At 34.1% G+C, this 15,468-nt stretch overlaps 1 protein-coding gene across 8 annotated transcripts in view; it reads left to right on the top strand.

Annotated features, from left to right (window-relative positions):
* The window catches only part of PPFIA2 (PTPRF interacting protein alpha 2), a 496,304-nt gene that overhangs the window by 92,648 nt on the left and 388,188 nt on the right, over window positions 1-15,468 (top strand). For all 8 annotated transcript variants that reach the window (XM_045082940.1, XM_045082946.1, XM_045082943.1 and 5 more), the window contains one exon: window positions 201-254. In XM_045082940.1, coding sequence (XP_044938875.1) covers window positions 201-254 — 54 coding nt within the window. The remainder of the gene's footprint in view (window positions 1-200; window positions 255-15,468) is intronic.

Genomic DNA, 15,468 nt, shown 5'->3' with positions numbered 1-15,468 from the left:
TAGGGAAAATATCTAGATTTTTAAATATAGACTATTTGTATAGTGTTGTAGTGTGCAAGGTTGTCTGAAAATAAAACAAAGTAAACAAATGTAGCTATGTGCCCTAATTTCATAGCTAAATAAAATATGACACTATGGGACTGGGAAATTCTCCATGCTGTTGAGTGGCATTTTACAATCAACACCTCTCCCCTTTTCAGGATATCGAATCCCTAACAGGAGGTCTGACTGGTTCTAAGGGGGCTGATCCGCCGGTAAGTTAGATTCTTTATTAAATTTAACTATTGGCAAATTGAATTATGCATACACCAGATCATCAGTTACTTGTATACAATTTGTCATATAGATATTTTTTGAAATATAGAGCCTTTATAGTAATTAATACAAAAGTGAACTTGCTTTGGGGTATTGTTTGGTGTTTTAAAAAGTTTCAGTATTTCATAAAATTCATCTCCGTGTATTGACTCTAAGATCAGAATAAAATCTTCATTAGAATATGTCAATACTTCATGTCCTATGGGGCTACACCAAAACTTTTGGAACGTGAGGGTATACCATTCTAGATATGAATGTATGTTTGGGTTGTAATATATTTTCTAGTTACTGAGAAAAATTATTATATTAGCCCTTTATCTCAAGTATTCATTCTTGATATTGCTATTTCTTTTCTACTTTATCCAGGGAGCTTCTAGAAAATTAGAGAAAGTGTTCTGAAATTTTAAAGGATTATTGCTTTTAAGCAATAAGAAGGATTAATGGTCTAGTATTGAAGCATCTTTCTGTGGTATCTGCTTTCAGAAGATATTGACTAAGATAACATGATTTCATGTTTGAGGTACAAACATGAGTTCACAGTGTATATCTAAAGTAAAAAGATTCAGTTTCAACAGAGAGTCAATGCATAAATTTTTATCACTGTTTGCTTTTCACTTAGCACTGTGAGGTTTAATGCTGAACACACAGAACCCAATGTTATCAATTTTAGGTATACTTCATTGAGGTATCTAGGTGAAGTCCATAATCACATTAAAACATCAGGAGATGTTAAAAAGATAACTTTCAATGTACCTCTATCTCTCCTGTCTCCTTCCTATGTTTCATGATGTTGTCTCATCATCACCTTGCTCCTGAAGTAGGCCAAACAACATATTTTAGTCCTTTCCCTTCCTTTTAATTTCATTGTCTGAATTTATGTGGGAAAAAATATATTGTCTTCAAATAACTGCTCATATTTAGTCCTTGACCCTGTTATATTACAGCATAAGGTAAGATGAAATGTAAGTCAGCCAACCAGTATATTGTGACAGGATTTACGACTGGTCCTTTATTTTAGTAGTACAGGTGACCTGCTTATGGGATGTAATTTCACTCTCCTGCCTAGCATGGTATTTGTACATAGCATTCAACTTTTATTAGAAGAGTAAGTCCTTCTCCTTCAAAATACCACCATAACCTGACCACTGATTCCTAAAAGAATTCCACAGTTAGAAGTCAAGCATTTGTCCCCGGTTCAAATAAAAATTAAATACCTCTCTCCTGCAAGGGGTGATAAAAATCTTATTCATTATTTATCTGTTAAAATAAGTTAATCATATCCTTCCAAAAAAGACATCTTCCAAATATGGAAGATTGAGTGGCATAAATCTAGTTGTTGAAAGAAGCTTCTTGAAAGGAAAAATGATCACAGAAAGGAAAGATGGTACACAGAAGGCAAGCTTCATCAGATTCATTCCCAATAGCTCAAAGTGAGGGGTGTGTGTGTATATGTGTGTGTGGTTTATAATATGGTGAAATAGAGATTCTCTCTTGGCCATGTCCTGCCATGATGTTGGATATTTTATACTGCTGTTTTCATTTTCTGAAATTCAGACTGTGCGTATTTTTTACCTACATGAGCTTAGGCAGTCTAATTAGGGAGTTAACAGGACACATAAATTTAGTACTCCCCATTGTCAAAGAGCTGTCTAGAACATATTACTTGAGAAACTGTGTAATAAAATCATTTTTTAGTCCCATATAAAGCTTATATAAAGCAGTTGAATAGAAATGAAATGGTAATAGGATCTAGTGTCACTTCAGATATTTAAGAATAAGACTTTAAATGAAACTATTGTTTTTGCTCCCAGTTAGAAAACTTAAAGTCAGATTACATTAATTATTACATTAATTATAACCTAAATCCACTTGAAATTGTTTGTAATTTTTCCATTTAAAAAAAATCTTTATGATAGATCATCTAAGTACTATTGTCCATTTCTACAGTTATGTCTTTTGTATAAATGTTTTTTATATTAGTAAAACCATTCTGTGATGAAATTTTATTGATAAGAAGTTGAAGGTCTTGTATTTTCCCCCTCATTATACAGAATATATAAAGTGCTGAAGGAATGTCATCTCAGAATGCCACCACAATGATGCATAGCTGTGAAATAATTTCTTTACCAGTATAACCTAGATCTCAGGGGTGTAAGTGGTATACTTAAAAAATCCATTTTTTTTCTGTGGGTACACATATATTATTTCTGAAGGATGAGAAAAAAGTGAAGTTTGTATTTTATATAGCATACATGTGCAAAAAGTTGTGTACATTTGCAAATGTCATTATAAATAAATTTGTATACCTGGTAAGAATAAATTTGAAGAACTCCAAGAATATAGTTTACATTAATATTTTTAACAATAACTGTTAGCTAGTTTTTTTGAAAACTCAATAGTCTCAGTTCAGTACTTATAATGAATGGGAGAATCATTCGTTCATGATTTTCAGAGGCAATTTCAAGTTTTTTGATGACTTTCTTCTTCTGAAAAGGATTACAAGAAGGATTTTTTCTTAATTCAGAAACTGAAAATTAATTGGTTCAGTAGGTAGAATTTACAGATTTCTCTAAATCACAGTCATCTTAGAAAAAAGCTTTTCCATCATTAAGAAAAATATTATCAGTTTAATATTGCCTTAGAACTATCTTTGAAAAATTATATCAGACATAGTTTACATTTAGCATGTCTTTTTCATTTACAAAAATTGGATCACAAGTTAACTTCCAGTGTAAAATTACAGCATATATTTACATATAAAAATTGAGTAAAAGAAAATAATTAACTTCTAAAGGGTAAAAATATCATTAAGTTAAATTAATGCTTTTTTGTATACCATTTACTATAGTGTTTTAATTCCTTTTCTTAAATTTTTATTTAAATTTCAATTAGTTAACAGAGTGTTATATTAATTTCAAGTGTACAATATAATGATTTCACACTTACATACAACACCCAGTGCTTACAAGTACACTCCTTAACCCCCATCACCTATTTAACCCATTCCCCCACCCACCTCCCCTCTGGTAATCATCAGTTTGTTCTCTGTGGTCTATTTCTTGGTTTGCCTCTCTTTCATTCTTTTTCCCTTTGCTCGTTTCCCCTTTGTTTTGTTTCTTAAATTCTATGTCTGAATGAAATCATATGATACTTGTCTTTCTCTGACTGCCTTATTTTGCTTAGCATGATACTATCTAGCCCCATCCACATTGTTACAAATTGCAAGATTTCATTTTTTTATGGCTGAGTAATGTTCCTGGGTATGTGTGTGTGTGTGTGTATCCCACATCTTTATCCATTCATCAGTAGATGGACACTTGGGCTATTTCCATAATTTGGCTATTGTAGATAATGCTTCTATATACATTAGGATGTATATAGCAGTACAGGCCTACCTTAAGCAAGAAATATCTCAGAAAAGTAATTTAACATTACACCTAAGGAAGCTAGGAAAGGAACAACAAATAAAGTCCAAAGCTAGAAGAAGGAAGGAAATAGTAAAGATTAGAGCAGAAATAAATGATATGGAAACTAAAAAATAGATTAGTGAAAATATTAATAAACATTTAAAATATTAATATTAATATAATAAATAAATATTAATGTTAATAGAATCAAAAATATTAATGAAATTAATATTAATACAATTGGTAAGCATCTGTCCAGACTTAAGAAAAAGGAACCGAATAAAGAAAATCACAAATGAGAGAGGATTAAGAACAACCAGTATCACAGAAATAGTCATAAGAAAATGTTATGAAAAACTAAATGTCAACAAATTGGACAACCCAAAAGAAATGGATAAATTCCTAGAAACTTAGAAACTACCCAAATGAAAATGGCAGAAATAGAAAACTTGAACAGATCAATAACCAGCAACAAAATTGAATCAGTAATCAAAAATCTACCAATAAGCAAAAGTCCAGGGCCAGATAGTTTCACAGACAAATTCTACCAAACATTTGCAGAAGAAGAGTTAATACCGATTCTCAAACTGTTCCAAAAAATAGAAATAGTGGGAAAACTTCCAAACTCATTCTATGGGGCCAGCATTACCCTGATACCAAAACCAGATAAAACTCCACTAAAAAAGAGAACTACAGGCCAATATCCACGATTAACAGCAATGCAAAAATTTTTGATAAAATACTAGCAACTGAATCCAAGAACACATTAAAAAAAAAAAATCATTCACCACAGTCAAGTGAGACTTATTCCTGGGTTTGCGAGGGTGGTTCAGTATTTGCAAATCGATCAATGTGATATACCACGTTAATAAAAGAAAGGATAAGAACGGTGTGATGACTGCAGTAGATGCAGATTAGGTATTTGTCAAGGTACAATATCTATTCATGGTGTTTTAAATTTTAAATGATAATACTGAAATGTAAAAAACTGGTGAACCTTAAGGAATCAGGGGTATAATCTGTTTTCAACCAACATTTAGAAAGCCAGGATAAGGTCTAAACAGTGCAGCTTTAGATAGCCAAGAGAACTTTGGATGCTGAAGACTAGGGCACAAAGCATAAGCATACCTAGTCAGGTGTATTAGCTGTACTTGTTATCTGGAGAGCTGTGGGTTTGTAGGTCCATGTGGAACCACTACTGTGATAGATCGCCGTCAAGTCTTGAGCCCCAAGTCTGAGCCAGAGTGTTATCCAACCCCAGTTAGCAGCCAGGATTTGTCCCAGACTGTGGTCTAGTTCTAAATCTACAGCTGGAATTTAGTAGCTCAGTTTGGCCACAGAACACAAGTTTAATGACAGACCCATGTAGACGAAAATTCACAGTGAGGAACGTTTTTCTTTGTACTTTTTTTTTTAATTTTTTTTTTATTTTTTATAAACATATATTTTTATCCCCAGGGGTACAGGTCTGTGAATCACCAGGTTTACACACTTCACAGCACTCACCAAATCACATACCCTCCCCAATGTCCATAATCCCACCCCCTTCTCCCAAACCCCCTCCCCCCGGCAACCCTCAGTTTGTTTTGTTTAAAGAAATGTCTGAGTATTAATTAGCTGTTTACTTTCTTATCATTTCTGATTCTTTTTAAGAGTCAGCATGGGCAAAATTTAACAAAGATTAATATGGGACAAACCCTAGAGCACATGAAATACATTTCGGAACATATCTCAGTGTAACATACACATTGGTTCAAGTGTCATGGTATTTCAGAGTGCTGTTACCAGTGTTTGAATGATGTCTACCTCGTTTGCCTCATCCACAGCTTACAACAATAATGCCACTGGCGCTGTGCAGCTCCTTCCCTCTTTTTCTGTTTGTTATCTCAGAGTAAGAAGATCTATAAATTCGCTTCTTACAGAACTTAGTGCTTTTAATTGTTCTGTTTCCTTCATCCAAATGCTAATGGTTCTCTTTACTTCTAAAGTGTGGTGAATAACTGAATATTCATCTAATCCACATCCTTGGGTTTGTTATGTACACTGTTCTGAACATTTTCTAGCTCTGTTAACATTGTCCCCATTGAAGAACCAGAATAGTACAGTCCATATTTTTTACTTTCTGTTCTCATTTTAATGACTTCCTGATGATTCTTAGCAATTTGGGTCAATACTCCATAGAATTTGAAACAAATTTATTTTCCTGAGGGTGTTACTTAGACCAGGTTATATATTTTTCAAACTGTAAATTGTCTTAAAATTTAAAAGTCTCCAAGACCAATTTTAATTTGATTACTCAAAAAATGCCCGTGTTCTATTTATTTGCTGTACAAGATAAGGGAATAAAGAATGCAAATCTGAATTGTGATCTAATATAATTTCTTTCGACCTGGACTTTATATTGTTGTATTATATACTTTCATTCTTCTATTTGTTTATTTAAAATTCAGTGTATATTTGAGTGTACACTATGTGAGAGACATTTGTTTAGGTTTTTGGAAATGCAGTGATACAAAATACAGTTTCTCATTTCAGAATCTTGCAATATAGGGGAGTAGACAGGTTGGCAAAAATAATTATAATGTAAAGTAAACAAAATGTGAGACAATCCATATACTACAATTGTTGGGAATGAAAGGGTCTGGAGAATCAAAGGAGAATAGAAAGACATATTGTCTAACTTGATAATTATAGGATAAATTGAAGTGTGCCATCTGAGGAAAGTGGGGCATGGCATTTTAAGCAGAGGAAACAGTGTGTGCATAGGTCAAAAAATGAAAAAAATAACTTACTGTGGCTAGAGTGTGAAATAAACTGGAGTGTGGGAGGTAGTGGTAAAGACAGAAGGCTAGGTTAGGCCAGGGCAAGAACATGAGAAATTTCATGGAAGGAATTTATTCTCTATACTAAGAATGAGGAACCATTAAAGTCTTTAAACAGGAGATCAGCTCTCTTCTTTAGAAGGCTTTTTTCTTTTGACTTTACTTGGAGGGTGATTTAGATAATAGTCTAAAGCAAGGAGGCAAGTGAAGGCTCTTGCAGTCATCCAAAAGAAAGATAATAAAAATGGTAATTGCAACCTGTGTGTGTGTCTACTCCACTGAATTATAAAACTAATTGAAGGCAATATCTCAGGAGAACATCAACATTTTGAAAAACACACTGAATGGTTAATATGAACCTATAGAGTGACAGTGAGAATGGAGAAGAATGGACTGATTGATGAGATAATAAGGACATAGTGATTACTCAAGAATAAAGACTTGTTTAGAGGGAAGAGAGTGAGACTTACTGAGAAGTCAAGGCTGAATTTGAACTTTCTGGTTTGGCAGTTGAGTGGGTGAAAGTTCCATACATGAAGACAAGAATCTCATGAGATAGAGTACTTTTGGAGTGGGGATGATGAGTTCAGTTTTGGACATATTAAATTGAGCTGACTGAGTTGGGAGTGATTTTTGGAATCAATGAGGTGAGATCTCATTTCTGGCCATTGATTTGGATATGTAGAATAGTTAGTAACTGAAGCCATTGGAGTTGATGATGTCATCTCTAAAAATTGTATTCCAAGTGAGAAGATAAGAGAGCTCATAATAAATTTCAGAGGAAAAAAACACTTAAGTGAAGATCAAAGGAAAGGGAAAGGTGATAGGGTGAGTATGCCTCCCAAGAAGGCAAGGAAGAAATACTAGGAAGGTGAGGAATTAAAAAATGCTAAGGTCCAGAGAAGGTGGTAAAAAGGGTTATTAGCAGCTTCATGATGTCATTGAGTGTTCAAGATGAAAGAGTGCCCATTTTATTTAGCAACAGGAAAATAAGGGGGTTATCTAGGTGAGAGTAATTTTAGTGGAGTTAATTTAGTTAGAATCAAATTTCTGGGGACCTGAAAGATGAAATGGCAGACAAGGATTGGATTCAGTGTCTGTAGAAAAGAGCTTGATTATGAAAGAGGTGGGAGGGAATTATAGCCCATATAAGATATGAGGTTGAGTGTGTTGAAACATATAGCAAGTACATAAAAAGAATTTACTGAGGAAAAAGAAATTTATTGATAGAGCATAAGATGAGGCAAAAAAGGATGGACTCCAGGGCATATTATAGAGAAAGGGCACATTGTCTTCAAATGTGAAATGAGTGAGAAAGAAAGGATTCTTTTTAGAAATGGAGGTCTTCAGAGATTGAAAGTTTCCATTTAATGATTTCTGTTTTCCCCACAAAGTGTAAAGGATCTAATTAGCTGATATTAGCAGGAAAGATGATGGGATGAGGTATCTCAGGAATATAGAGAAGATTTATCTAGCCTTTGTGGATTATGGGCTAACTATGTAAACCGCAGATGGAACACTGGAAAATGTTAGGGGTCCACCTGTGGTTGTTGGCAGTGCATTTGTAGTGGTTATGTGACTTAAAGGTGTGTTTACTTTTACCTCCAGCTGTGCTCTGTGTCTCTGTGTCAGGTATGGGAGGTATTCCTACGACCATTTTAATTTTATGTTGTTCTGCAAGACCATTGCTATGGAAGGCCAATGGGACAAGATAATTGAGAATATTAGCAAAAATCCCTTAATCTACGATGAGTTAGAATTGCAGGAAGATAGGAAGGGATTGATAGAATAGAGGATTCAGAGTTTTCAATAAACTTGAAAAACATGTGCAGTGGGTATAGGAAAAAGGATAGAAGATTGTGGTGAGGGAGTAAGATGCTTGATTTGAACCTTTTAGAACCAAACATTTCCAGGTGCTGATAAGGTCCAGGTGCTAATAAGATGTGGTCATGGAAATGGGTGGAGTACAGAGAGAATGATGCTCACTGGAACTGATGACACCAAGAAACTGAGACCAGTGTTGGATGGATCATTTCTGTGGGCCCTGCAGTCTTTCTTGCTACATTCAGTCTCTCAGTAGTCTTAACCTATTTTACAGTTTAAATGCCATCTAGACTCTAATAACTGAACTGAATAATTTACATCTGGAGGCTGGATCACTTCCCTGAACTTCAGACTTGTGTATCCAACATATTCACTTATACATTCAAAAAAGGAATTTAAAGCATAACAAGTTAAAAAGTGAGCTTCTGGTCTTCGCTGTCACTTTGCAAATTTTTTGCAGTTTTCCCTCTATCAGTTCATGGCTACTAATTCTAAGAATCAAGATTCAGAATCATTTTATAGGTTCTACCTTCATAGTTTATCTAGAATCCAGACAATTCTTGCTAACCCCACAAAACTATCAGCCTGGTCAAAGCCACCATCCTTTCTTACATACACATGCTCAGTGAACTAAGCAGGATAACTTTCTTAAATTCAGATCATCTCACATCTAGGCTTACATCATTGTTGGCTTCCCATCAGAATAAAATTCCCAGACCCAATGGAATAATTTCTAAGACCCTTCATGACTTCTCTTGTTACAGTACCTCTAGGAACTCCTCTACCTTTTTATTTTTTCCATATCTCATTCCATTTCGGTTGTACTAACAATTTGCTACCCTTTACCCGTGCAGGGACTTGCTATTATTCCTTCTGCTTGCCATGTTCCCTCCCGATATACCCCCATTTTCTTTAGGTTTCTGTTAAAATGCTGTTTTAATAGAGAGGTTATCTATGAGGACCTATATTGTTTTCTTGCTCCTATGTGTTTACTGTTTGTGTTCTACTAAAATATAAACTCTGTATGGTAAGAGTCTTTGCCTCTTCTGTTTACTATTTTAGCCAAAGATCTAGAAATAAAAACCGGTTATATTTCCTCAATATATATTTGCTGAATGAATGAATGAATGAGATTATGTTTTAAGTACCTGATTTATATGATTACATTTATCTGTTTAAAATGATAACTAGAATACTGAATGGAGGAAGAGATTAAGAATGATATAGTAATTCTATAATGAGATTATACAGGTGTATTTGAGACTATGGTAATAGTAGTAAGAACTAAAATAACAGAGAATAAAAACCTTACAAAGCAGTAGGACTCATGGATAAATTCAAACATTGGCCACTGGGAAAAATAACAGTAATAAAAAATTAGAAGGATATATTTTGGATACTGTATATCTCATTTATTTACCTTGCTTAGTATCACTCTATATAAGCCCCTTGAGAGAAGGATTTTTCTGTCTCGATTACAGCTGTATTTGCAATGCTTTGAACATAGTGGGCCTACATAAGTACTTAATGACCAAATTAATGAAACAAGAATGATAATGGTAGAGGGTCTTCAGAGGGTAAAACAGTGAAACTTTATTAGAAACTTCAGTAAATAAGGGAGGCAAAAAAAAAAAAAAAAGGTGGAGCATAAAAGATAAAAATGAAACCTCCATTGTTGACTCAAAATACTATTTAAAGCTCTGAACCGTAGTACCATTCGTGATAAATATCCTCACATTCTGTGAAGAAGTGCTAGACATACTCACCAAAGACTTACTAAGTAATAATTAAAGTAATATCAGTCCTGCCACTGTGAATTATCACCTTGAGCCTTCATCTGTAGGGAGGGCTGCAGGTTTTCACCCTCTGAAAGAGAGAAGGGTGTGCCTCTTCTAAATCAGATGAAGGTGAACCAAAGCAAGGACTCAAAGAAGGAACCAGTGGTATCTCCATGTTTGGATATTTATTCAGCAGCTAAATCAGCACATGGATATTTTTTCAGCAGCTACATCAGCAGATGGTTCCACGGAATAGATTTAAAGTGAGAGAAAGAAATTAATGTGAATCTTTTGGAATATGGGGACATGCATAATCAATAAATTAGATACTTGCTTCCAATCTGATAAATTTGGATGGCAGTATGGTTAGAGGTATCCTAAGTCAGGGCAGTGGAAAGGGGTCTTATTAGGTGTGGCTGTTAAAACAGTTTGTTGTGTCAAGGCTCATGAGCTTACCATGGAACAAGTTGAGGAGATAGAAGGATAATGGAACCCTTCATAAGATGGCTACTCTCTACCACAATGGGACCCAATATTAAGAATTAGAAGAATGTCAAATGTTCTGCCAAAGACAGAAATTGGGTGTGAAGGGAGACAAGTAGTTAGCAAATAACAAAGTGCCTTTATTGATGAGCTGTACAGCATAGGATGTCCCCATGAGAGGATGTCCGAAGAATTCCCTAATGAACCCCGATTTAAAAATCTAATATTTAGGCATCTGGCATATAAAAGTCACCAGTCACATAAGACTTGCCCCCCTTTTTTTTTCTTCTGTAATCCCTTTTCATATCCCTGCCCTAGTCTAGAAGGAAGACCTATAAAGAAGGCAGAAGACAGGTGGAAAAAAAAATCATTTACCTCTTCCCAATACAAGTTCCTCAGTCCTAAGTTGGAATGACCGGGAAACTTTGAATTGAATAAGAAACTAAAGTTTTGATACAGGGCTGTATTAGAATTTCTTAACCTGAAACAGTCTTAAAATCTAAAATAAAACTTATTTTTACAACTGTAAGTGACCAGAAAGCTATGAATAGCTCAAGCTAAAGCAGTCAGTCATGGCGAGGTAATATATGGCAAAGCATATTTAATGGCAAGGATGGATGAAAAATGAAGTTGTTATTTATTCAGATATGTTACTTGTATGCAGTTACTCATTTAAATTGAATTCAGCTCATTAAATAAAGTCATTTATATTGTGGAAAAAGAATGTCATTTATAGCTACTAATGACAAGGAATGGTGAAGTGGGGAAGAAATAGTGAGATGGTGTGGGTCTCAAAGTAGAGATGATTTTACTTGATACTGGAGGGGTAATGGATTGGAAATTCTAATGGCTTTCAAGAAAGGTGCAGACTTTATTTTCTGAAGTGAGCTATGAAAGGATGAACACAGTCATCTTAGTGCTACCCATGAAACTATATAAATTCAATTAAGATAAAGTGATGGTAGTCTCCTTCAACAAAGTTATGAAATACACAGGAAAGTTTTGTTTACTGTAAAATAGAGCTTTCAGAAGGCACAGTGAAAAGTTTGAGGGGAAGATAAGAATGGAAAGTAGGATAGAGAAGGGTGAACACAGAACACTATAGCATAAATGTACTAGAGAGACTTGATGACTTAGAAAGGTTAACATTTTGTGTGTCCCACAAAGATGAGAAAGGTTAACTGGTAAGAAAGTTTCCATAATAATTCATACCAAGTAGATATATAGATGCTGCTTAGACTGCAATTTACAAAAAATAAATTTTAAATATATATACAATGTAGTATACAATTACATTTTATGTAAATCTATATTTGAATTATTTTTTGATCCATGGAAAATATCATAATATATAATGATTTAGGAGTGTGGGCTCTGGAAAGTGGCCTCAATTTGATCTTTGGCTCTGCCTCTTACTAAGTATATATGTAATCTTGACCAAGTTATTTACTTCATTGTGCCTCAGTTTCCTAAATTGTTTGATGAGGATAAAAATAGAATCTCTTTCACAGGGTGGTTATATATAATGAGTTACTACACACAGAATACTTCAGATAATGCATTGTACGTGCAAATCCCCTGTTAGTGTTCACAACTATAATTGTTATGTAAAGGAAAGTCTTCATTAAATAATGTGGGATCATTGCAAAGAACTGGCTTAGATTGTATGCTATATTTTAACTGGAGAAGGTGAAAAAATAGTCTATGTAAATTAATTTTAAATTAGTTTTTTTTTTTCTTTTTAAATATTTTATTTATTTATTTGATGGAGAGAGAGAGATCACAAGTAGGCAGAGAGGCAGACAGAGAGAGAAAGGGGAAGCAGGCTCCCCACTGAGCAGAGAGCCCAATGCAGGCCTTGATCCCAGGACCCTGAGATCATGACCTGAGCCAAAGGCCGAAGTTCAACCCACTGAGCCACCCAGGTGCCCCAATTTTAAATCAGTTTAAACCAATAATTTGATGAACCACAAAGGACATTCTCTGTAGGAGTTGGGTACATACCAGGGTGGATATGGAATAGGAAAGAAAGGAATCTACTTCATTAAAATCAATAAATTAATATTGTTAACTTGTCAGAATGGTTGAAGTATTGAAGGCATGAATATGTCGCCAAAATACTGAAAGATAGTTCATATGCAGGAATTTTAATGTGATGGTTAGCGTATATGGTAACATGATTCCCACGTTATGCTACTTCTTCCTCATTAATGCTTTAGAGATTAGAACTATTTAAGCATTTATATTTCAGCACAATCAAACTGTTTAATTAGAGGGAACATTAGAATGTGTTTTCCTACATTCAGAATGTAAGTGTGAAAGTGAGAAGAGTTGAATTATAGGCTAATGTCTGCAAGTTTGTTTTAAAATAATACTGAATGTGGGAAACATGTATGAGATCTTTTGGCATATTGTATCACTAATGATTAGTATGATAAGAAATATTTTAGGAATGATTTTTCCAGTATAGGTCATTATTTGAGAAGCTCAGAGTAATGAAACAACTCCTTGTTGGAAATAGTCTTGTTATTTACTGTTAATTTCTAATTATAAGAAAAGAGGTACTTGAAAAAATTTTGAGGGGAAACCAATATGTGAATGAAAAAAATGATAAGTAAAATCAATTAGAAATTTACATTATTGCAAAGATACATATTTTTGTTAATAATAATAACATAAAACATTGAAATATATATTGATATATTCTGTTTTCTGATCATATAAATTTCAATATGAATTGATTTACTTATCTTTGGTCTCCAAAACAACTATCATAACTTTGTCTAAAAGAGTAATACAATTTCACCTACATTTATATTTTGTTCTTTTGTGCCTGCCTTTTCTCTGCTATTTATTTTTATTATACATAAATATATTTACTTGTATATATGTGTATATATATATTTATAGGTAACATGCAAACTGGTATGATATATATAAAGCATATATAACATATATACTCATATGTATTCATATATATATATATATATATATATATTTCTTCCTACAAAAAACAGAACAGATTTTTTTTTTAGTGTCTTGAGTTCTTCACTAAACAAGAGGCTGGTTTCTAATTAGATTGTTCTTATCTAACACAATAAAGTAGAACTATTTTTATTCTTGATCAAAGATGCTTATAATTTGGTATGTTTATCTGAAAAAACAGATGGGTGAATACAACTTTATACATATAATTGCTCATTAAAATGTGAAAAATACAAAGTAAAAATAAAGGTTTCTTTAGAAAACATATTTGTAATGCCTGTTGTGTACTTAGTGTTATTCTAAGCACTTTAGAAAAAAAAATCTGAGAAAAAAATAACAGTGCATTAGGTTGTTTTTTTATTCAGAAAAAAAAAAGCCTCAGTACAATAGATTTTTTTTTTTAATTAATGTAATGTATTATTTGGTTGCAGGGATAGATGTCTGTGAATCATCAGTCTTAGATAATTCACAGCACTCACCATAGCACATACCCTCCCCAGTGTCTATAACCCAGCCACCCTATCCCTCACCCCCTACCCCCCAGTAACCCTCAGTTTGTTTCCTGAGATTTAGAGTCTCTTATGGTTTGTCTCCCTCCCTGGTCCCATCTTGTTTCATTTCTTTCCCTCCCTACCCCCACAACCTCCCGCCCTGCCTCTCAAACTCCTCATAGCAGAGAGATCATATGATAATTGTCTTTCTCTGATTGACTTTATTTTGCTCAGCATAATACCATCTAGTTCCATCCCTATTGTTGCAAAGGGCAAGATTTCATTTTTCGATGGCTGCATAGTATTCCTGTGTGTGTGTGTGTGTGTCTGTACACACCACATCTTCTTTACAGTGCAAGACTTTTGCACTCTAACTAGTTAGCAGTTGTTTCTTTTTAAAACATGATTAATAAGTATAGGAAGAGGTATAGAGATACATAATTTTGTGATACAGACAATAATAATGATAAATGTGTTTTTGAATATTTAATTTTTATTTTTTTGGAAGATTGTTTTGAAAAATAAATGTTAAGCTAGGTCTAATTTCCATTAAATTAAAACTTTTATTCTGGATGGGAGGAAATCAAGGGTCTTTCTTTTGCTCTTATCTAAAAGTAGTTCAATTCTGTATGTAGGCTTTAGCAACTAATAAAGCTGGCAGCTGCAACTTGTTTACAGTACATAAACTTATTTAATTGCCAGAGTTATTTAGAGTATGAAATTAAAACTATTTTTTAGGTAACCTTTTTAAAAGTATCTGTGTGTCACTTTTTCTAGGAAGTCCCAAATAACCTCCATGTAGTTTAACAGCTAAATAGCTGTTTGCTCTCAATGAGATTAGGCTATTCCTGGATGATGCCTGACTGACCGTTCCAGAAAGTAGGCATGATTGCCCTAGCTGCCCTCTAAGGGCAGGGTCTAATGGGCAATTCCAGCAGAGCCTCAGGTGACAGGATGTGCTCAGCTCCAGGGCTGCTGCCTTTTCTTTTCCAAGGACCCCAATAAGGTGATGGATGCTCTTTCTCCTTTGGCAACATGAAAAGGAGCTAGTTTTCTAAGAATGTACCCCCTTTCCACTTGTGGTATTCATTAAAGTTTGGCTGAGTAAGAAATCTCAGACTTCTTCGGCTAGGATCCTTCCCTTTTCCCTCATTGGCTTCCAGAAGACAGGAGCCAATATTAAGGCTTGCTTGCCTTCTAGCCGTACTCAAGGAACTTGTGTCTCTTTGTGAAGGAGCACTTATCTGGGGGGGAAACAACTTGCTCTAGCCAACCCTATATAACTAGGTATTCTTTTTTAACAACTGAGCTACCCAGGTGCCCCTAGATACTCTTTTTTAAGCATACAGTGAGGGAAACATGA

This window comes from Mustela putorius, unplaced genomic scaffold (assembly GCF_011764305.1).
Source record: "Mustela putorius furo isolate JIRA1106 unplaced genomic scaffold, ASM1176430v1.1 tig00000640_pilon_pilon_pilon, whole genome shotgun sequence".
NCBI classification, from domain to species: domain Eukaryota; kingdom Metazoa; phylum Chordata; class Mammalia; order Carnivora; family Mustelidae; genus Mustela; species Mustela putorius.
This window is presented reverse-complemented; position numbering and strand designations above follow the sequence as displayed.